A 22,136-nucleotide genomic window follows, 5' to 3' on the forward strand; every position below is an offset into this window, starting at 1 on the left:
ATTAGAAAGTAAAAAGAAGATACTACTTTTTCGTTAGTACTGTCGTTATTTGGATTATTTTTTACTGGATTCTTTTGTCTTTAATATATTGATTTGTATTAGTTTTGATATTTTACTATATGTTAATTTTTTTTAATATATCAAAGTAGTATATTTTAAAGGTACAACTGTATTAAAATATTCAATAGAAAATTGAACTAAAAAATATATCTATTTTTTTATTTTAAAGTTGTTAATAATAATCCAAATTCAGTATTATCAATTAAATAAGAAAAAATGTTTTCTTTTAAACTTATCAATATGTAGAATGCAGTGAAGATGTTAATTATTCTTAATTTTCTAAAAAAATTATACCCTTTAATTTCATACTTTGTTTTAGTTTTTTGTTTTTTTAAAGTTTAAACAATAAGTAAAATTTTACAATAAACATTTTTTAATTAAAATAATTTATTTAAAAAAAGTTTAAACAAACTAACTTCACAAAAATAGCAAAACTGAATTATCTGCGCCGAAAACGTGTTTGTTCAACATTAACAAAAATTAATGTCTTATTTAGAAGGAGATAATCACTTATTTACAATAAATATCTTTTAATTATTTATTATTAAGTCTTTTAGTAAATTATCTGAAATATGTTTCATTAAAAATATTGTTTCGGCTCATAATTTTCAAGAAGTAGATCCAGCTCTAATAATTTCAAATAAATTAATGCATTAAGATACAAGAGTTTCTTATTCCATACCAACGAAAACATTTTTTAACTCTTTCATATATTAGGAGATTTCACTAAAAAATGTCAAATACTAATGAATTCGAGTTTACAACAATAAACCCAAATACACCAACTAGAAACATATTTGAGAATTCTTGTCTAACAAAAAAAAATTAAAAATTATATATGAGAAAATCTTTTTCATTTAAAACAAAAAAGCAAAAATACACCAACTAGATCATAATTTGATTCATTTCTATTATTATCAACTTATTTCCTTCTATTTATAAGAATTAAAAACACTTTTCTATCATTGACGTGGTTCATGATCTTAAGCTCACCCCACTTAAAGATTAAATCCCCAACTAAACATCATCTTTCGTTTAAATCTTATTAAGTAAAAACAAACCTTTTATTTTAATTGAACGAGGAAAACCGACACGTGTATCTTGTTAATATTTATTTCCTTATTTTAAATTATTAAGTTATGAATATCGTACTGGAAGATATTAACTAAATAGTTAAATTTGATGCATAATTAAAAAAATATCTATAATATATATATATATTATTGATATTCTGTGAGAACCTAAAAATTTTAGATTAAAAGAGTAGATTAATGTATTAGACTAATAGAACCAGATTTTCATAATATAAATAGAATTTTTTTCAACAATCTGGTTCATTAGTCTACTCCCATTATTTCTCTAAAATCTCAAGTTTTTCCAGTTCTCTGTCCTCTCTTTACCATTTCTCTTCTCTAAGCCATTTGATTTTCAATCAGGTGGTGCTCAAGCATGCACAACGTAGAGGACTCCGTCTTTGACCGATCCATTTTTTCATTCTGACCGGTAACCTGTTTTTCCTTTTCCTCACTGTTTTCAACCTAGCACATGCAACCTTTGTTGGTTGCATGCGTCTTGTGTTTTATCTTTTCTGTTCTCTGCTAATTTTTTTTAGCTTTAAGAGCTGTTTTCTATCACCAATGTGGTGGTTTGTAGGGTTTTGTGAGTTCTTGCCGTGTAAGGTGCTGTTGAGGAGTTCCTGTGAGTGGGTTGTGATTTTGAGGTAAGGAGAGTTAGAATACTTCTTTATAATTAGTTGTATGTATGTGTATATACTGAGTTTTTATATTGCTATGTTGTTGGTATTGTGTTTTGGTTTGGGAAGATTTAGTTGCATGTGTTGGACTGTATGACTATGGAATTGGAGTGTGATGGTTGTAAACTATTTTGGATATATCTAATTGTTGTAATTAATCATGTTGAAGTGCTTGGGGTTAGGAATCTGTTGTAACATTGATTAGGTAGAAACTTAGTATTCTAGTAGGGTTTTAGGTCATTTTGAGAGGAAGTGAGGTAGTGATTTTGGGCATTGGAGGTCTAGAGTGATTTTGGGTTGTTGGGGCCTACTTAACCAATGTATTGTGACTTGTTTGAGTCACCAAAGTGGTCCAAATAGGTGCAAAGTATCAAAATTGGGTTGGGGTTCCCCAAGTTGTAGAAATTGTTGTTGATGCGTAAAAGTTGGGTTGGAATCACTTTAGAATTGTAGTATGAAGGTTTAGGAACATCCAGACAAGTTTAATCAAGTGTAAAATAGGAATTAGAGGTATTAGAAATTAGAGAAAAGACCTAGAAATGGTAAGGGGGTGTGTGAGTCCATAATTCTACAGAATTTGCGTTATGCAGATGATGCAGAGTCGCTATGCGAATTGTCTCGCATAACGAGTCCCTGTGGAAAGTGCTCACTGTCTGGGTCATTCGTTGTGCTAGCTAGTGCGTTGTGCGACTGACCAGAGGGTGCTGCTCTTTGCCTTGTGATTCGCATAGCGAATCCTATCGTTATGCGACTGGTGGTGACCTGGAGCCACTGTCATTTTAATTAGAAAGACGAGTTGGGCGCAAAGCGAAAAGGTTTGGGGGTGTGCTCTCTGTTTGAGCTCTCGCATAACGACCTGGGTGCGCTATGCGAGAGACCTGAGGCATGTAGCCTTAGCAAGTTAATTCGCATAGCGAATTGAGGTGCGCTGTGCGAGACTCTGCTGTCTCGCCTTGCGTGTAGGATGCGCTCTGCGAATCCTCTGAGTTCAGATTTCTCTTTTGCTCTTGCTTTGGTTGAATTAAGTGTGTGGAATGATTGGAATGCATAGTATGATGGTGGTAATGTTATTACATTGAAAGTATGTGAATATATGCGACATGTTTGGTGGTTGAATGTAACAAAGTGTGGTTATTGGACATAATTCCATGAACCTCAAGGAGAGGATCCATGGTGGTGCCCTTGGTGGGTTTTAGAATGATTTGCATGGAAGCTCAGTGTTGGAGGTTATCCTGAAACTACAATGGTCGATCATTCTCAAGTAGAGAGGATTGAACCATGTCGTGAGTAGTAGCAGGAGGTCTTAGTCTTGGAGGCTTCCAGTATGCTCCAATGCGCGGTACAGACTAACCTCGTGAGTGTGGTAGGATGAAACCCATTGGCAACGACTTTGCATAGCAGTAGAAGCCACCATGAGTGCATGACCCACCATAGCTCGGCAATCATTCTAAGTCCGGACGAGTCAAGTTTAAAGTGTAACAAGTTATGTTAAGTGACCCAGGATATGTGAATTAAACTTGCATGTTGTGTGTGATTGTTATAACATGATTTTTGTATATCTAGCTCACCTTTTTGCTTGTGTTTGTCTTTTGTTTATGTTGTGTTTTCTGTTGCAATGATAATCTATTTGAATGTGAGCAGAGGTAGATGAAGTGCTTCTGGAGCAGGCCTTGGAGGGAGATGACACTGCTGCTTAGCCTAGTTAGGATTCATAGGCGTTTTGTGTATTTGGAAATACTCTTCTGTGTTAAAAGTTTTAAATTATAGTCATTTTTGGATTACTGTAACCTTAAGACTTTATCTGCAAGTCTTTTTCTAATTGTTCTATTATATTAAAATGTGGACTACTATATTGTATAATTTTATATAATCTGGGATGTTACATTGTAGAGTATAAAAGATATAAAATTAGTATATGTTTTTAATTTTATATTTTGAATTCGTATAATTATTAAGATTTATAAGTCAATGTAATATTTCTATTTAACTAAAAATTCATCTCATATTAAACAATAAAAAATAGTTAACTCAAACAAATATATATGTTATAATAAAATATTAAAATATACTAAGAGTTATATTATATTGAAACCAAAAACTTAATAAAGCTTTTATAAAGAACTTATAAAACTAAACATATTATCTTAGTCTTTTGCATCCTCCTCATTAAACACCTAATTAATAGATACATATTTTTCTATTCACCGTTAAGACGATCATTACAAAAGAAAAGACAAATACACAAACATGTAAAGACAAAAGAGAAAACTAATTTATTAAAAAGAGAAAATCATGCAACAAAAACAAATATATTAACACATACAATTTATATAAATAAATTTTAAGTCATAAATCATTTATTCTAGACTTTACCATCCGGATACATGTATTAATGTCAAACTCTGGGAATTTTTCACTTGTGGTGGTGGAACAGCTTGTCCACCCAAGCTACTACACACAAGGTTAGTCTATCAACCATCTATGGCCAAGGTGAAGCTCTTAGACTAAGACCTCATGCCCCTCTCATCACATAGTCCACTCTTCTCTACTTGAGATTGGATGATTATTAGAGCGTCGGGTTAAATCCCAATACAAAATCTTTACATCAATATATACACTATTTGAAACCATTACAAGAACTTATCCTTGAAATTTTCCTCACTACATACTCCATACATACTCAAACCATGTTTACCATGAAGCATAAAAAAAATTAAAATAAGCATGCATTAAATTCATATAAACCACTTCAAAACAATTTAGAATCAGAAATCCATAGAAAACAACACTGGCCTTGCAATAGGGAGCGCTCAGGGCCAAAGCTCTCATATTTTCTCTCGTTTAGCGAATTAACATGAATTTAGTTCCTGCAGTGGTAACTAGCACTGAACAGTGCCCAGTTCGTCAAACCATTCGCATTTAGGTCGCTCAACGGTGAAAGCTGACATCCAGAAACTTGTAGTGGTATAACTTTGTTCTTATGAACTAAAGGCTTATTCAAATGACCAAATTGGTATTTCTGACTTAGTGCTTGGTCCAAAAACATGTTTCAAGGCCAAATTGAATACCAACTTGCTCAAATGATTATAGACTTAGTTTATCAAGTCAACACCAAACCAATCAATTTAATCTACATACAATCATTTTGAACCAACAGATTTCAACACACACTTTTAATTAATTCCAGAAAGAAAATTCATCAATTCCATATAACCAAAAACAAATTACACTCACCAAGCCATCTAAATAGAATTTTCATACCAAACTACAATTTCATATCAAATTCAACATGCATCACATACTGGAGACGTATTAAAAGACTTTAAAATGTGGTAGTTAGCTCCCATATCTATTAAGTTTAAGGAAAACTAAAAATCATGATAAAAGCATATTGTTATTGATCAACAAAAAGTCTTATAAAAGACTAAAATGACACATGCGACAGAACAATGTTCACATGCATAAAAATACATAAACTAGTGAAAAGAGCAAAAACTAACTTACTCTTTTTCAAGAACTAATGTGATAGACTTGAAAACCTCTTCTCGATAATCAGTTAGGTACTATCTAATCTTCAAACAGATAAATTAAGAATAAGAAGGTTTAAAGAGATAGTAAGAAACCCTTAGGAAACAATTTTTAAAGAAATAATATATTGTAGATAATAAAACTCGAAATTATATTTATCCATTTAAACTTTTAATACTAAAATAAATGAGTCTCATTATTTAAAACACACTATCACTTCTAATATACTATTTTTTAAGCTCTTACAAATTCCTAATTCAATCCGTTTTTATAAAATTGTACTTTTTTTAATATGAATAAATTTATTTTATTACTTTTTGAAGTTTAATAATAAGACGGTTTTTCTTTCTTCATCTTAATATCAAAATATATAGAAAAAATTAAACTTATCAACAATCATAATTTGTAAATATGTTCTAATTACATTTTTAAAAATGAAATTATTTAAAAGAATTTCTGAATATTTTTTTATTCTATAACAGGATATATTAAAATCGTTCTAATATTAATGGTTTATATTAATCGTACTTAAAATTTACTTTTCTTATGTTATTATTTTTCTAAAACTTATTTCCAACAATTAATTTCTTCATATCTAAAAAAAATGAACAACTTGTACGTTTAAAAAATGAGAATAAGGATTAATTTTCAGTTATTTGGTTAATTTTAAAAAATCAAGTTTGAATTCTTTTATGCCGTGGCTTCCAAAAATATCGCAAAAGTACTAAATAGTTTAGCTACGGAAAATTATGTTTATTGTGGCACGATGAAGTCTCTAAATACATAAATAGTTCTTCACAACAAACTCATTAATTAAAAAATGTTATTTTGGAACACTAGTTTTCAGAAACAATTACATTAAATATAAATTAAAAAGTAAAAAGTAATTTCTATATAAAATAAAAATTTTATTTTAGAAAATGGTATCAACAATTTTAAGTTACATATAACTTAATTCTAATGTCTGCAAATATTTATTTTACTTTTTTTATAACAAAAATATAAATTAGCAGTATTTACGTGTCATATATAAAATATTATATTTCATATGTAATCGAGCTTAATATTTAAGTGTAACATCCGTATTAAACTAGAATTATCATATAATTAATAAAATAAATCAATTAATAACTAGATAATATAAAATCTTATTAAGTTATTTAAATATAACCATATTCAAACTCAAATTTACTAAGCTTAAAATCATATATACACAAGATTTAGTGGTTTCAAAATAACCAAAGAAAAAAAAAACTATTAAAGATTTATTACAAAAACTACTAAGCTTCTAGATCGTCTCCATTTTCTAAGATTGCTCAACGGTCACCTCATCACCCTCTGCTCATACCCACAAAATGATCATAGTTAAGACAATCACATACAAGAACACCAACAAGACATGCAAACAAAAGGGTAAACTAGTGATACAAAACAAATTATAATATACTTTATCATTTTATACATAGGTCACATTTCATATAAAGCATTTCAAACATCTTAAACATGTCAAGACCTAGACTGAACTATCCGAATTTAATATGAATGTCGAGCTATAGCGGGTTGTGCACTTGTGGTAGCCTCTACTGCTTTGCCAAGTCATTGTCAACGGGTTTCACCTTACCACCCTTACAAGGTTAGTCTGTACCGCGTCTTAGGCCATATTAGAAGCACCTAGGCTAAGTCCTCCTACTACTCTCATTACATGTATCAATAATGGTTTGTTGTATTATCTATGATAAGGTTTGGAACATATGTGCGAATGGAATGAGGTGTGTAAGAGTTCTAAGGAGGATTCTTAATGGTTGTATCAAAGTGTTATTAGTATGAATGCAGGGAGCTCAGTCTTGGGGGATATCCTGATACTCTAATGGTCATTCTTTCTTAAGTAGAGCTCCCTGCATTCATACTAATAACACTTTGATACAACCATTAAGAATCCTCCTTAGAACTCTTACACACCTCATTCCATTCGCACATATGTTCCAAACCTTATCATAGATAATACAACAAACCATTATTACATTTAGAACCATACACATAATTGAAAATAATTCAAAAACACCCAAGAACACAAACCCACTCACCTAGCGAACAACCTCTAATTGCCCAACAAGAGGCAAAACAACAAACCTCCCAAGTTAAGCGAGCTAGCTTGCTTAGCCTCAGAAAATTTCCTTCCATATCATTGGAGTGGACCAAACCAACAAAAGCAAGAAGGCAAGTTATTCTTCGAAACCAAAAGTAATTGGATCGATCACAATCATTCTTTACACCAAAAGGAAATAATGTTTCATACTAGGCTTTCTCATTTGTCACAATACAATAATACAAACTCATCATGTACCCCTCATCAAGTAAAAAGACGTCATTCTCATCCGATGTTATGAACACGATAAAACCCAAAGAGTCCTTGAAGAAGACAAAACTCTAATGAAGCACTCAATAATGATAACTCATAACTTGATCGACCTTATACACATGGTTTGAGAAGAAACTTAGGTGAAAGAGGGTGAAGTATTAGTGATATTCTATACCAAATTGTTTGTGTCATGACTAAGGATGTTTCATTAAATCAAAAGCATGAGTTTCTGTGAGGAAATTTGTAAAACGTATATAAAGAAAAATCTAGTTGGGAAAGATAAGGCTTTTAAGTTTGTCCATTGTGACTCACCTCTCATTTCTGGAAGTCTATTTAGTAAACCTTCAACAATATTTCCCTCCAGAAAGGTTCTATGCATTGGATAGCTAGAAATTTGGGTGGTACTAGTGTCAACTTACACCAATCTTCTTTAAAAGCCCAAAGCTTCATCAAAATCATCTTCATAGAAAACGAGGAAGTACTCGCTACTAGAGATTGGCAAGACAACACTTTGTTAAGGAGCACTATAATAAGGATTACCAACTTGATCTAAACTTCATACATGAAATACACAAGAGTCTTGAATATGAGAAAAGGTAGCAAAGTAAAGAGTTGCATAACGATACAACATGTGAGTAAAAGAACGAACTTAAGCTTGAAGAAGAGATAAACTTGAAACTCCATGTAATACTACTTCATCATAGGCTTTGCAACTCCCAACATCAATCACAGAAAACCAACAATATTGTTAACTAAAGATAACAACATTACAAAGGGAGGACTAGGAAGAGATCAATCTAGATCCTCGATCAGAAATTAAAGACCTAATTCGAGTACCAAAAGTCTGCACTCAGAATTGAAATCAAGAAACATATGTTGGGCACATAAACAAATTGTTTCTCAAACGAGAAATAAAACGTGACAATAATTAAATAGATGATCAAAAGCTATACTTTATAAGTCCAAATTAGATTATTTCATTGATAATTGTTTGATTCGGGGACAAGTTCGAACCACAAAAATGTGGGAACACAATATACATAGAAAGAAATCGGTTGAGACAGATTTTATACGAGAAGTACGGCATAAGGCCTGTGGCATTAGAACTATCCCAAAGAACACACTATCGAGTTGGATATAACACGGGATGAGGCTAGTGACATCATAATTACATCAAACATTTAGCTTTTACTTTACTATTTTGTAGCACATTGATGCAAATAAGTGTACTCTTTTTCCTTCAACTAGGTTTTTACTAAAATAGGTTTTGTCGAGCAAGGTTTTAACGAGACACCACATACACTTTATGTTTCATAAGTGCATGAATAGTGTCTAAATATGTGACTACTAGGTAAATCTGATCCCAATGACTGAATATGCGACTACTCAGTAAATATAATTCGAGCATATCAACTTGTGACTGCTTGATAAATCTGAGCTCGACACCTGAACTTGATATTACTTGGTAAATCCAAGCCTAGTGTCCGAATATGTGACTACTCAGTAAATCCAAACATGAGCGTCAAAACATATGACTACTTTGTAAATCCGAGCATGAGTGCCCAACCATGGACCTACTTAGAAAATACTCTAAGTACCTTATGAGTGTCTAACCATGGACTTACATGTGTCCGACCATGGACTTACAAGTGTTTGATATGTTGTTGTTGACACTATCAAATTACCACTACTTAATCAATTCAACCTCAGTATTATCAAGTTAGTAATTAACAAACTAGACAATGTTAAGTTAACCCTAAGTCGTATCCCAATTAATACGGAATTGACTTTCAATGATGGATTCTTATGAAATCCTATGAAAGATTAGTAAAACAAAATGTAAAAATAAAAGATAAAAGTAAAACCTAACCTATTGAAATTTAATAATTAAAGTTGAAATGAAAGAATATAAATATGAATTTGATAATAATAATTTAAATAAAAAATTATTAAAACACTTTAAAAAAATTATAATAAACAGGCTAATTTCACTACATCATTAGTTATCTACAAATTATTTTTCAATTGATTATTTTTTATTTCAAAATAATTAAAGTAAATTCTTAATTAATTTCTTGACGATCTTACTATTAATCAAATTAGATTATCAATTAAAAGCAAGACATTTTTAGATTATTCATAATAAATTAAACCAAAGTACATTCTCAATTAAATTCTATTATGTTTAATCATATATATTCTTTTAGCTCTTAATCAAGTTAAAAGTTAATTAATCAAAATACATTTTTGACTAATTATTGTTAAAAAATTTACGAGTAATCAAAGTACAGTCTCAATTAGCAAAAACTCATTTAATCATATGAAAGTTCATCACTTTAATTGGAGTATATTCTCAATCAAAATTAAAAATCTTTAGAGTTATATGATCAACATGCATATAGATTAAAACAACTCTCTAATTAGTTATAATGTAAAAACCATTACTTTTTATGTGATTCAGAGGTAAAAGACAGATGAAGATAACCCAAAATAATAATAAAAAGAACAAAGACATTATTTTAAGCTAACTTCATAACCCATAATAAAATTCGAGTTAAACCAATCCTAGAAGTTTAGCCCTTCATGGGTGGGGTAAGAAAAGGGTGCGAAGAAGGTGAGAGATATAGTGGATGACAGTTGCATAAAACCAGAGTTGCTAATTCCTCCCTTTCTACATCTCCTAGGTCTCTTTATATAAATTTGATTGGGCTTGAATTCTGACCTTTTTGTTGATAAGATCTTTTATTTGGTAGAGTAATATCTCCTAAATAATTAATATATTTGATTAGTTTTAAAAATAATATCTATTTTAATTGATATTTTTAGATATAATTAAATTAGTTATTTTGTAAAATGTCAAATAAATTATCAAAAACTGAATTTTGTCCAAAATTTTAATTAAGCTCTTCTTGCTTTGTCTATTTGACTAAACTTGACTAACTTTGAATATTTGATTTGTTGACCGTTCAATAAGAAATTGTCACGTGGAAGTTCCTTATTTCTCTCAAAATTAGGGATTCTGTGATTGAAGAGGAGATTTGTGTTGGTGATGGTGGGTTTTAATGACTCGATATTTTGACTTGCAGTGGTTCTACTATCGCAATGGATGAGCTCTAATATGCTAGGTGTTTGGAAGCATAAAGACGTTGGTGGCGGTTTGCGATGGAGGCGCGATTAGGGTTTTGTTGCGGGTTAGGGATTGTTTGTTATGGTTCTATTTTGCATATGCGTTTTGGATCTGCAAGTGTTTCATTTTGGGGTTGGTTGGAAATGTGACGAAGACAATGGTGCTAGGGTGTTTTCGTGTTTTGGGTTATGAAGAGATGAAGGTTTTGTGGTGGTGCGTGAGTTTGGGTGATGGTGCGTGGAGGCTCACAGTGATTTCAAGTGAATTTGTGAAGATGACGATGTTACTCATTTACGGTGGTTAATTCACGATTTAGGATTGGTTTTCTTCTACAGGTTTCGTCCATGGTTTAACAATTTAGTCTGTGATGGTAGCTAGGGTTTCTGTTGGATGGGAAGAATTGAAGATGACATACATGTGGCATCACATTGGCTAGATTCATAAGTGGAGCATTGTCACTTGGCAACATATTAAAGGATCTAATTTTATGAGTGGTAAGAGGAGTGATAATAAGGAAATAGGAAGGTGTAATAGTAAAAGTTAATAATTTTGTGGCCTCCCTTATGGAAAAGGGAATGTATAAGTAAAAGCTAGGAATGTAGAGCAGGATTTTCTAGAATTTGCTAAGTTGGCCTTAATTTGAAGCTTAAAGCAATTTATTTTCACATTTTTAATGAATCAAATTTAACTTGAGTTACATCAATATAAATATTAGAATATCCAAAAATAATTTATGTAACTAAAAATTATTTTTTAATATATTTTTATTTCATAAACTCTATAAGTCTCACTGTCACAATTTTTTTAAAATCAATCTTTTCTTCACACAAATTAAATAAAAATTTTAAAATTAAAGTTTAAATGAAAACATAAATATGTATGGATCAGTATCCAACCATGAACTTGCGAGTGTTTGATTATGGACTTACGAGTGTCTAATATAGACTTATTTGGAAAAATTTGATATAAATTTAGCATTTAAAAGCATTACTATATAAGTTTCTGAGTACAACTTAACCATGAGCTAAAATTAACAAATGTATTAATTCATTTAATCTTAAATAAGGTCCAAGTTAAAAAAAGACTAAAGGTAGTATTAGGTGTCTAATGTCAATCTTAACCTTAACAAGCAGTTGATAAATATACCGCATATTGTGCCAACCTAGATTGATCTTTAAATATGAGAAAACATTGAGTCATTATTAAGCTAAAAAAGATTGTTAGTAATATGTTAATAACATTGAGTCGATCTTATGCCAAATATACTAAAAAACATCAAATACAACTCAGTCTTGTTAAGAGTAACATAATAAATTCATTCATTTAATAACTTGGTCCACTTGAAAAAATTATTAACTTTCGAAAATGTGGGACTTATGTACATATTCAGCTCAAAATATATTATTATTATTGTTAGATTCAAAACGATCCAACAAGTATGATATATATATATATATATATATATATATATATATATATATATATATATATATATATATATATATATATGAAATGTTAATGCCCCTAAAATTAGGAAAAGATGATATTGATATCTGGGATAATAATAAATTAAATCTAGTTATTATAATTATTAATCTGTTGTTATATTTTAAGCTTATTTTATTTGTTGTTATACTAAGAGATCCGCAAAGTCTATATATAAATAGGGTTGAGTAATCTAACTTAATATTCATTCTATTTTCAAATTTCTCTTAATGATTTAAGCATTGAAATCCTTGCAAGTGAATTTCCCCTCTTGGACGACTCAAAGTTCGGATACTCAACCATACGAAGTCCAATTCACCTCAAATCAACCCAATAAAATTTAGGTAAGAACAAGTATGTTAGTAGAAGCTTCTTTATCTGTGTATCATGGTTAGTGGAAGTGTGATAGATGTGAAAAGGAAGGAACTTTGGACCCCTTTTCCACCACAAGAAATGTGGTACACCACAAATACTCTCGCTGTCACACCAACAATTATCACAAGAATGCCATATATTTGTGTAGTCTTCAAATGCATGATTCATTGTCCAATCCAGAAGTCACAATTATCCCTTGAAATGCACATATATTCATGTGGGAAAAGTGGGTAGATGCTAAGATTTGTTAAGTCTGTGTTTGACTATTCTATGGCTTTGTTTTCTGAAATTTTGTCTGATCTTCTCGGATTGAAGAATAAGAATATGTATCCAAAATAGAATGCTTTCCCATGGATGATTGCAAGGAGAAGTGACAAGCACTGTTCCAAATCCTCTCCGATTCCCACTTTTCTTTTACATGAGACATGTCAATTTGATGTCTTATTGGTCTTTCAATGTAAGTGTGTGTTTGTAGTCTCTTTAGTTTTAGTTGTGTAAATTGGATCTAATTTCAAACCATTTTTTTGTTGATGTAGTTTTTACTGTTCCTTCCTCACCATATTTTACAAACAGACAAGAATATACCAAGATATCATGGTTTTGTTTACTATGATATTGACCATTCATGCCGAAAGCAAAAGAAAGGCGAGTAAAAGGTCCACATGTGTACTTGTCTTTTTTAAAGGGATTTGAAAAATTTTATGTATGGCTTCAATTGATCTGTTTTCATCCATTCAACAATGGCAGAAGTTTTACTTTTCTTAGGTAAATTGAATTGAACAAGTACGAGAGAGTAAACTGGCCTCTCGTATTAAAAGGAATATAAAAAGTTACCATACATCATTATGGCGATTTTGTGAATGTTAATGTACGAAATTAAACTGTTTAAAAATTTAAAAAAAAATTATATTCTAAAGTTTTAAAATATAACATACAGGTGAAAATGATCATAATCTGAAAAATACTTCAGAAAAATATAATCACCACTATAAATTTCTTCTAAAAAGTAATTATTTTGAAGACTTCCACATCTTCCAATAACATTATTTAATGATTTTTCTGATATTTTAAGATTTAAGTGAATTCACTTTTTATTTTATATGCTTTTAATAAAATAAGAAAATGATCTGGCGCACTAACTTAATATTGTTCATTTTATTTGGACAAAGTTACAAAATCAGAACTGGGGGACACTGATTTTGTGCCTTGCCCACTTAACCTCCCATATTATTTAATTAAGAATTAAAAGATACTCCATTGTGAACATAATCCATTACTATATGTGTGTAATAACTTTAAATGGCAATTAATTATCACGTTGAAGGTATTATTTGTTTCCTACAGTAACTTTTAATGGTAATGGAGGATGTATTATTTATTTTAAAGTTTAGTGTTTCATTATAATTTTATCTTTAAGAAATACTTTAAAATTAAGAATTTATATATATACTTTGACTAAAAGAATGATATTTGTGAAGTTTAAAATTACAAATTTGACTTTGATATTAAAGCATGCGAAACTTTTGTAAGTATACAATACTTTATGTTGAGGTAAGTACTTGGGAAAATTTCTTAGTGGAAGCTTGCTTTGTGATATGCGAAGGACAGTGTCATATGTATATAATATAGTTTTGAATTACGATGTCATAATAACTTTTCTTTTTAATAATTTTTTCACAATAATTATTTTATTGGTTTGTATATTTGAAACGAATCAATTATAAACTATTACATCAATCAACTGTCTGTACAAAAATTGTTAAAAAAACATTGTTTTTATCACTTTTATTCTTTATCACTTTCTGTTATGACCATTATCATCTTTAGGATGGCATTACTCTTTTTGTCTTTGTGCTTCTTTCTAAATTGTAAAGTTTGTGATAAAAAAGTTACATACACATAAATTGAAAATGAGGCAAAATGTTCTTATCAAATTAGGTTGAAGATTTCGGGATTAAGTTTGGTTTGAGTTTATGTTTATTAGTCTAGTCGTAATCTCAAAAATAAAAAGATTATTATAATTTTCATACATTAAACACGTTAAGATGATTCAATAATAAAATTGAAAGAAAAGTTAGAAGAGGTCGAAGATTCAACTTTCTTTACTAACATTTTAAATTATAAAATTGACTTGATAAATTTTAAAAAAAAAAAGTAAAACAAGATTTATTAGATTAATTTCTCTCACTAACATAATACTAACGAGTAATATTTTACATGGATTAAAATAGAACATAAAGCCAAACTTTCAAAATACATATAAGCATTTATATGTATGCATGATTTTTGTCTTCTTGCTATTATGTAGAATCTTCACACTTAGGAGCAGTAAAGTGACCTAATTCTCCTTTTGAACCTAACTCGACATCTTGAGGGAGGGCAACGATTCCCTTGTAGTGATATCTTTGAGCCACAAAGAGAAAATAAAGGAAGTTGAGGACTCCAATTCCTGCAACAAGATAGTAAAAGTAATCAAGCCTGCCAGAATTGATATCATTTGTCAACCAATCAGGATGGGTATGTGTTCCTGTGGCATGATGAACAGTGGTGACAAGTGCACTGCTAACATAGCTGGCCCCAGCAAAAGAGCATGAGAACAAAGCATTGGCAATGCTTCTCATGTTCTCAGGAAATTGTCTGTTGAAGAACTCAATCTGTCCAATTACATTGAATGCCTCAGACAGCCCCATCAGGACCAGCTGTGGAACCAGCCAGAGAACTGACATTGGAGCAATACCAAGTGGAGTTGGATTTGCATTTGCCGTGTCTCTTCTCACTTTTTCCACCAGAGCAGCAGCAACCATAGACAGAATGGAAAACACCATACCAATTCCAATTCTCTGCAGGAGAGTGATCCCCCCTTCATGTTTCGTCACTCTTCTCAGTGCTGGCACCATGATTCTGTCATAGAATGGAACCCACACACCTATGGTGACGAATGATATCACCCCAAGTGAACCTGCTGGGATTTGAAAATTCGGTCCTAGGTGTCTGTCCATTTTCATGGCTTGTGACACAGTAAATGTTCCTTGTTGTGCCATCGAAGTGAAACCAAGGATCCCAGCAGCCCAAATTGGAAAAACTCTTGCCAAACATTTCACCTCTTCCACTTCCTGGATGCTCACAAGCTTCCACTTGTTAACTCTACTCCCATCAGGGTTTACCTCCCCCTCCATCATTACAGCTGCTTTATTCAATGCCCTGTTAAAATAAGTTGAATCAAAGTTCTAGAAACAATTAATGTATATAATATTGTATGATATATACAAGATACTATTGGTAGGACCTTTAATTATTTGTTAATGATATGTTGGATAATGACACACGCACCCATGATGATGATATATATATAATAAATCTCGTCGCTCTTGCAAATGCAACATTGGCCACTCCACCTATAGAGATATCTATCTATAACATTAGGAAAATGATGTTTTATATTTGTAAAGAAATACAATAGTAGTTTAAACATTTGTTTGGTCTCAGAATATTATCCCACCTGAATTGGTTGGTGAACGGTAGCTTTGACAACAGACGAAATCCAACAAGTGGAGGATCATAGAAAAGGCCATCAAGTTGTTTGTCAGTTGGAAGGTCAAGTTTTCTCTTTCTGTAAGCAGCGACGAGAACTTGTGCAATGCTAGAGAAAATACTTCCTTCTGGTTTGACATGCACGTAGATCCTTGTTCCGACAAAGAACATGATGATGGAAGAAAGCATGCAGAGGGTTGGGATGGCGAAACCTATCTTCCAGCTAACGGAGTCTTGAATATAGACAACGACTGTTTGAGTGATCAACAGGACCACTGTGAAGGTGGTGTAGTACCAATTGAAGAAGCTATTGATCCCTTTCTTCCCTTCATCTGTGGTGGGGTCAAATTGATCCACACCAAAAGGAATGCTACATGGCCTTATGCCAGCAGACCCTACGCTTAAAAGGCAAAGTCCCGATAGTAGGACACCTAGGTGACGTGTGCTAGCTCTAACGCATTGGTTCAGTGCTTGTTGATCAGGACTGCATGATGGAGGATGCAACTTTGGTAACCATGCTGTTAAACTCACCATCACCATTCCCTGTCATCATAATAAGTTTTATTACAAAATTTCGTATATTTCTATGAAATAACGACACTTTTATTGTTTTAAATTCTTTTTTATTTTTCAAATACAAAAATTAAATTTCTATTTTACAGTGTCAAACAGTTTTTTTCAACACTATAACACTCTTCATAATTTTTCTTACTTTCTTATGCTATATTATTTGGTAAATGATGGAGAGAAACCTGTTTATATGTTTCTTAATTTCAAGGGTTAAAATAAAAATAAAAATACTATTCAATAATTTTGTGAAAAATAATAATAAAAAGGTATAGTTGGAGAATTTGGAATTGATTATGGAACAAACATCCAAAAATAGAAGTCAACAAAAAATATACTAGTGCTGTCACGTTAGGGATCGTATCTATGAAATTTCAAAGGAGAAGTTGAATAAGTCTGACTTCTCAACTTCAAATAATTAACAATGGACAACTTTAATCTCATCAAGTCCATTGTAACGTTGCACTATAAAATGATAATACATGCATAAAAATATGATATGAAAACTGGCAATAAAATATGCAGATAGGGATGACATGCAGGAAATGGCTATATATGGTATTCGTTAAATAAAAGTAATTTTTTCATAAAGAAAATATTATTTTTTATCTGCAACAATTATAATTAATTTTATATTACAACTGTCTTTCTTATTTTTTTTTACTTAAGAATTTAATATTTTATTCTTGAGAAAAACAACTCGGTGAATAATTTATCTATCATATGATATACCAGATGTACATAAGTTAATGAGTTAAAAGAAAAAAAAAACATGAAACATCTGACTAAAGCACAGTATCCAGTACAGAAATTTATGATTAAAATTTTGATTTTGAAGTTTCATGTCTAATCAGTAAATTATTATATGCATTTATCATTGCTCTCTCTCTATCTTTTCTATTTCATTTGTCTCTTTCTCTGTTTTCATCCACGGTTCCAGTGACTGTAAGCAGTGTCTGATTTAGAAATTTCTGTTTTATGGAAATGTTCTTGTTTTAATTACCAATAACAGTCATCTTTTCTTTTTTTGTGAAAGAGATAAATCGAGTTCATATGCAACTTTTCTACTGTATTATCTGTTCTTTGATCGCTGTGTCCACATCAAAATGTTTTACCCGACACTTCAATTCTTTTCTTAATTATATCGTTATCTTTTTTGTATGATTAGAAACAATGTTTATTTAAGGAAACCAATAATTTCATACAACTTTTTTAAATCAACCATCTAACAACCTTTAATAATAAATATTATATTCAAATGATAATAATAAATGTAAATGAAATAATGATACGATTATACTATCAAAGCATCACAATTTTCTTTTAAATATTAAACTGCAACGAGAGACAAAACAATTACCAATAAAGCTACTGTTTTATATATTAAATTAAAATCATAATAATAGACCACTGAGCAAATAAAAAATAAAACGATTTGTAGACAAATCTACTTGATACCTAACAAGACAGAGATAAAGAAAAAAAAAGTGAGCATGATAGACGACATAAATCAATAAAAAATTAGAAAATAAGTAAATTACGATGGTTGGTGTGACGATTAGAAACACTGCAAAACATGTATCAATATTCAACACAAAAATATTAAACCTAGGATCTGAAAAATGATGAACTTAACAACTCTAGGTGTTCGTTCTGCTTCACCTGATTATCAATGGTGTTCTCCAAAGCCAGAAGAAGTTCATATAATAACGAAAGAGAGAAAATGAATATATATAAATGAAGCTAGTTCACTGAGACAAAGTGTAAAGAAATATAAAGAGAGGTAAAGAAAGCAGTACCAGTAGAGTAGAAAAGGAACAAAAAGCTATAGTTCGGAAGCGACCAACATAAGCATCAGAAATGAAGGCACCAATCAAAGGGAAAAAGTTGGTAACACCACTCCATAGATTGAGAATGTTCGAAGCATAAACTTGATCCAAATGAAACTCTCTTGTTAAGTACACCATAAAGTTAGCAAACAAACCAAATGCTGCCAACCTCTCAAAAGTTTCATTGCCTGCAACATTAAAGGTCCAAACAAGAAAATAAACACGACCAAATTATGTGTAATTTGTTCTTACTTTTGTGAAAAAAAATGATAACATGCTCGTGGAAGGAAAACAAGAAAAGAATAAGTGATACCTAAAATATAAGGCATAGCCTTCCATCCTCCTGGCTTCTTGTTATCGCCTGATCGTGAACTGTTTTTGCTTAGCTCATCGCTGTTTTTGTGCGTGTCTGGTGCTGAAGTTGCAGAAATACCATTTCTGCAGCAGAGAAGTGACCAGGAAGAGTGAGAGAAAGAGAGTTTTTTTCCCTTAGCCGACATTATCTGAGAATATTTAAATTGTGTTGGTAGATAACTAGGATGGTTTCATGTATGTGTTGGTGGTTTGGAGCTAAAAGCCTGTGATGAAACTAAGAACGGAAGCAGTGATGTATATATATATATAGTGCTCAATGATTGAATGGTTTACGTATATGATTATGAATTAGGCAGCGTAGCAGCATGGTATTGAGTTTGTAGAATACGTACAAAGGGAAAGCAAGTAGCGGGTGGTACGTTTAACCTACTCAGTCATGCAGGAGCATGTTGTAGATGGATTGCGTGCAGTATTTGCTATGCTCAGTGGACTTGTGGGGACCACGCACCTATACGTTCAAACCTGTTTTTTGGATCCCACTATCTTTCTTTAACCACCACTTCTGGCACGTGTAGATTACATAGGTTGCATGCTGATACTGAAATTTGTAGAAACAACATGTGGTGTCAAGCATTATATATTTTTTTTGTTTTTTTTTTCTTCTGGGATAAACCCTTTTCCAAAACAAATTCGAGATATCAACATGTTCCAATATTATCTATCAGAATAAACATTTTATCGTTCATGTTAAGAATTCATTTTCCAGTGCCAAAAGAATCACTTAAAATTTATTGGAAACTCAAATTTGTAGGGCTGAAAATTCACTAATGAAAAAAATGCGTTTTATAACAACTTTTATACGATAGCAAAATTATAATAAATTATAAATATTTTTACATTAATTTTACTTAAAACCGATATAATTTTTTTTTTTATATTGATATAAAATGTAATGTTGTAACAAAACTGTAATGGTGAATAAACTTTTTTACACTAATTATACTTAGAGAACTAGAAGTATAAAATGTTATTTTTCTATATGGATGATTACTATAATGGTATAAAATGTCATATTCAATCTCCAAAAGGACAAATTCCTAACTATTACTTTTGAAAGCTAAAAATTTCCTATATGAATTTGGTTTTCAGATAGTGAAAATTCTGGAGAGGTTTTCAATTTTTGTTTTCTAAAATTTAATAAAACAAAAGGATAAAGAATTTAGAAGAAAAAATTCAGAAAAGAAAAACAATGGGACTTCTCATAAACTGAATTTCGACCAATTTTCTGACACTAATGATATTGTTTCGCGCATTGTGAATTTTTGACTATTGAGAAGGTGAATTCTCAAGATAAATAATGAAGAGTTGATAACTAATGTTTCTACATATTCATTTATTTGAGAATTTTTTTTCATGGGTTTATTGGAAAAATCTCGTGATCAAGATGTCAAAGATACTAAATTATATCCATCACATTTTTACTTAATTTAACCACTTTTAATATAAGAAATGAGAAATATTTATACGAATAATTGTGTTATGGTTTAAAAAACTGACGAAATCAGGTTAAATTATCGGAAGAGAATTATTTATTATTGTGGGTTAAAATAGTACAGAAATTTGTAACAAGTTATGAACCTGATTATTATTTAGGTTGATTATTAAATATTGATCCACCAACAATTCAAACACATGTCCACAGAATTTTCTAAAAAGGAAAAATAGAAATTTGAAGAAAGAGAATGAGTGATGACCATAATATAATAATTAAAATAATAAGGGTTAAATATGTTTTTAGTCCCTAAACTATTGGCCATTTCTGGTTTTCGTCCCTCTTCCAAAGTAAGGTACACTTTAGTCCTCATACTTTTCGAAACTTTGGTTTTAGTCCTCCAAAACTAACACCGTGAAAAATATGCTGACGTGGCTAACGGGACTGACACAGTTCTTTTTTTTTTCAGAGTTTATCAGTTTTTCTTCCTTTCTCTCTCCCTGGTCTCTTCCTTCAATTTCAAAACACAAACTGTTGGGGTTTTATTTGTTGTGTTTGCCTTTACAGTTTCTTGTTCTGATTCCATTCTTCCCGAGTGTGGATTAGAAGGGCTAGAAGCCATGTTAACAACAGCACTGCTAGAGTTTTTGTATGTGCAGCTATTCAGTACAGCAGCAAAAAGAACCTGCTCAAATTAAAACAAGAAATTACCATAATTTCTTATCAGTTAACAGTGTACAAACTTTTTCATTGGTATTGTAAAGAAATTAAAATGATTAGAGATTGACGCTTACCTTTAAAATGGTTGTGAGTGGACTTCCAGAAGGGATCTTGTTCTTGTAAGTAGGGGAACCAGAAAGAAAAACTGGGATAGATACAAAAATGCTAATGGTAGAAATTGCAAAACCCCATTGCCAGCCTTTGTTGTCTTCAATCCACACAACAAAAGTAACTGCAATGAGTGCACCGCATGACAGGCAGAAGACAAAGTAGTTGAAGAAAGTTGATCTCTGCTTCCGACCAGACGGGGTGGTTTCATCAAATTGCTCACCACCATGTGCTGGCAGTGACCCTTTGATCCCTCAAACCCCCAAAGCCACCAGATACAGCCCAACAAACAACATTGCTGCTTTCCTTTTTTGTGTTTTGAAATTGAAGGAAGAGACGAGGGAGAGAGAAAGGAAGAAAAGCTGATAAACTCTGAAAAAAAAAAAAACTGTGTCAGTCCCGTTAGCCACGTCAGCATATTTTTCACGGTGTTAGTTTTGGAGGACTAAAACCAAAGTTTCGAAAAGTATGAGGACTAAAGTGTACCTTACTTTGGAAGAGGGACGAAAACCAGAAATGGCCAATAGTTTAGGGACTAAAAACATATTTAACCCAAATAATAAAGAAAATTCTTTTTTAATCTCATTATTTTTAACTATAATTCAATTATTCGTATGAATAATTTTTATTCAGCGTATCTCAAGGAATTAATTTAATGAAATAAATATTCGTGATTTGATGTTAAATTTCAATTTAAGACATTGATCTTATTGGATCCTACTATCCTATGTTCAATGGTAGTTATTAACAACTAATTATATTATTTATAAAATATGAGTGGCCTGCACAACTCCACCATCCATAAAATTTGATATCTTTTCAATGACTATTCGATAATTTTCCAATTTGAGATTTTATTCCATTTAAAGTTATTTATCCAATTTCAA

General features: G+C 31.0%; 1 protein-coding gene and 1 pseudogene across 2 annotated transcripts; both read right to left on the bottom strand.

Moving 5' to 3' along the window:
* Nucleotides 1-14,773: 14,773 nt before the first annotated feature.
* NRT1.6 (nitrate transporter 1.6) lies at nucleotides 14,774-19,210 on the bottom strand. Its single transcript, XM_047292291.2, has 4 exons — nucleotides 18,928-19,210; nucleotides 18,585-18,802; nucleotides 16,187-16,761; nucleotides 14,774-15,888 (listed from the first exon to the last, which is right to left on the bottom strand). Exons 1-4 carry the CDS (start codon nucleotides 19,112-19,114, stop codon nucleotides 14,988-14,990), a joined length of 1,881 nt encoding a protein of 626 aa, XP_047148247.2. The 5' UTR covers nucleotides 19,115-19,210; the 3' UTR covers nucleotides 14,774-14,987.
* A 1,686-nt stretch (nucleotides 19,211-20,896) lies between these two features.
* On the bottom strand, nucleotides 20,897-21,680 carry LOC148202983 (protein NRT1/ PTR FAMILY 4.6 pseudogene; annotated as a pseudogene). Its single transcript, XR_015784983.1, has 2 exons — nucleotides 21,216-21,680; nucleotides 20,897-21,106 (listed from the first exon to the last, which is right to left on the bottom strand). The product of XR_015784983.1 is annotated as a protein NRT1/ PTR FAMILY 4.6 pseudogene (transcript).
* Between the last annotated feature and the right edge of the window lie 456 nt (nucleotides 21,681-22,136).

The sequence above is a fragment of the Vigna umbellata genome, chromosome 3 (assembly GCF_029865625.1).
Source record: "Vigna umbellata cultivar VRB3 chromosome 3, Vumbellata_1.0, whole genome shotgun sequence".
NCBI lineage: Eukaryota > Viridiplantae > Streptophyta > Magnoliopsida > Fabales > Fabaceae > Vigna > Vigna umbellata.

Coding starts and splice junctions, on each gene's coding strand:
- NRT1.6 (XM_047292291.2), bottom strand. CDS start 19,114: ATGTCGGCTAAGGGAAAAAAACTCTCTTTCTCTCACTCTTCCTGGTCA. Junction 18,803..18,927: donor GGCTATGCCTTATATTTTAG/GTATCACTTATT, acceptor TTAATGTTGCAG/GCAATGAAACTTTTGAGAGG. Junction 16,762..18,584: donor GTTCCTTTTCTACTCTACTG/GTACTGCTTTCT, acceptor TTATGATGACAG/GGAATGGTGATGGTGAGTTT.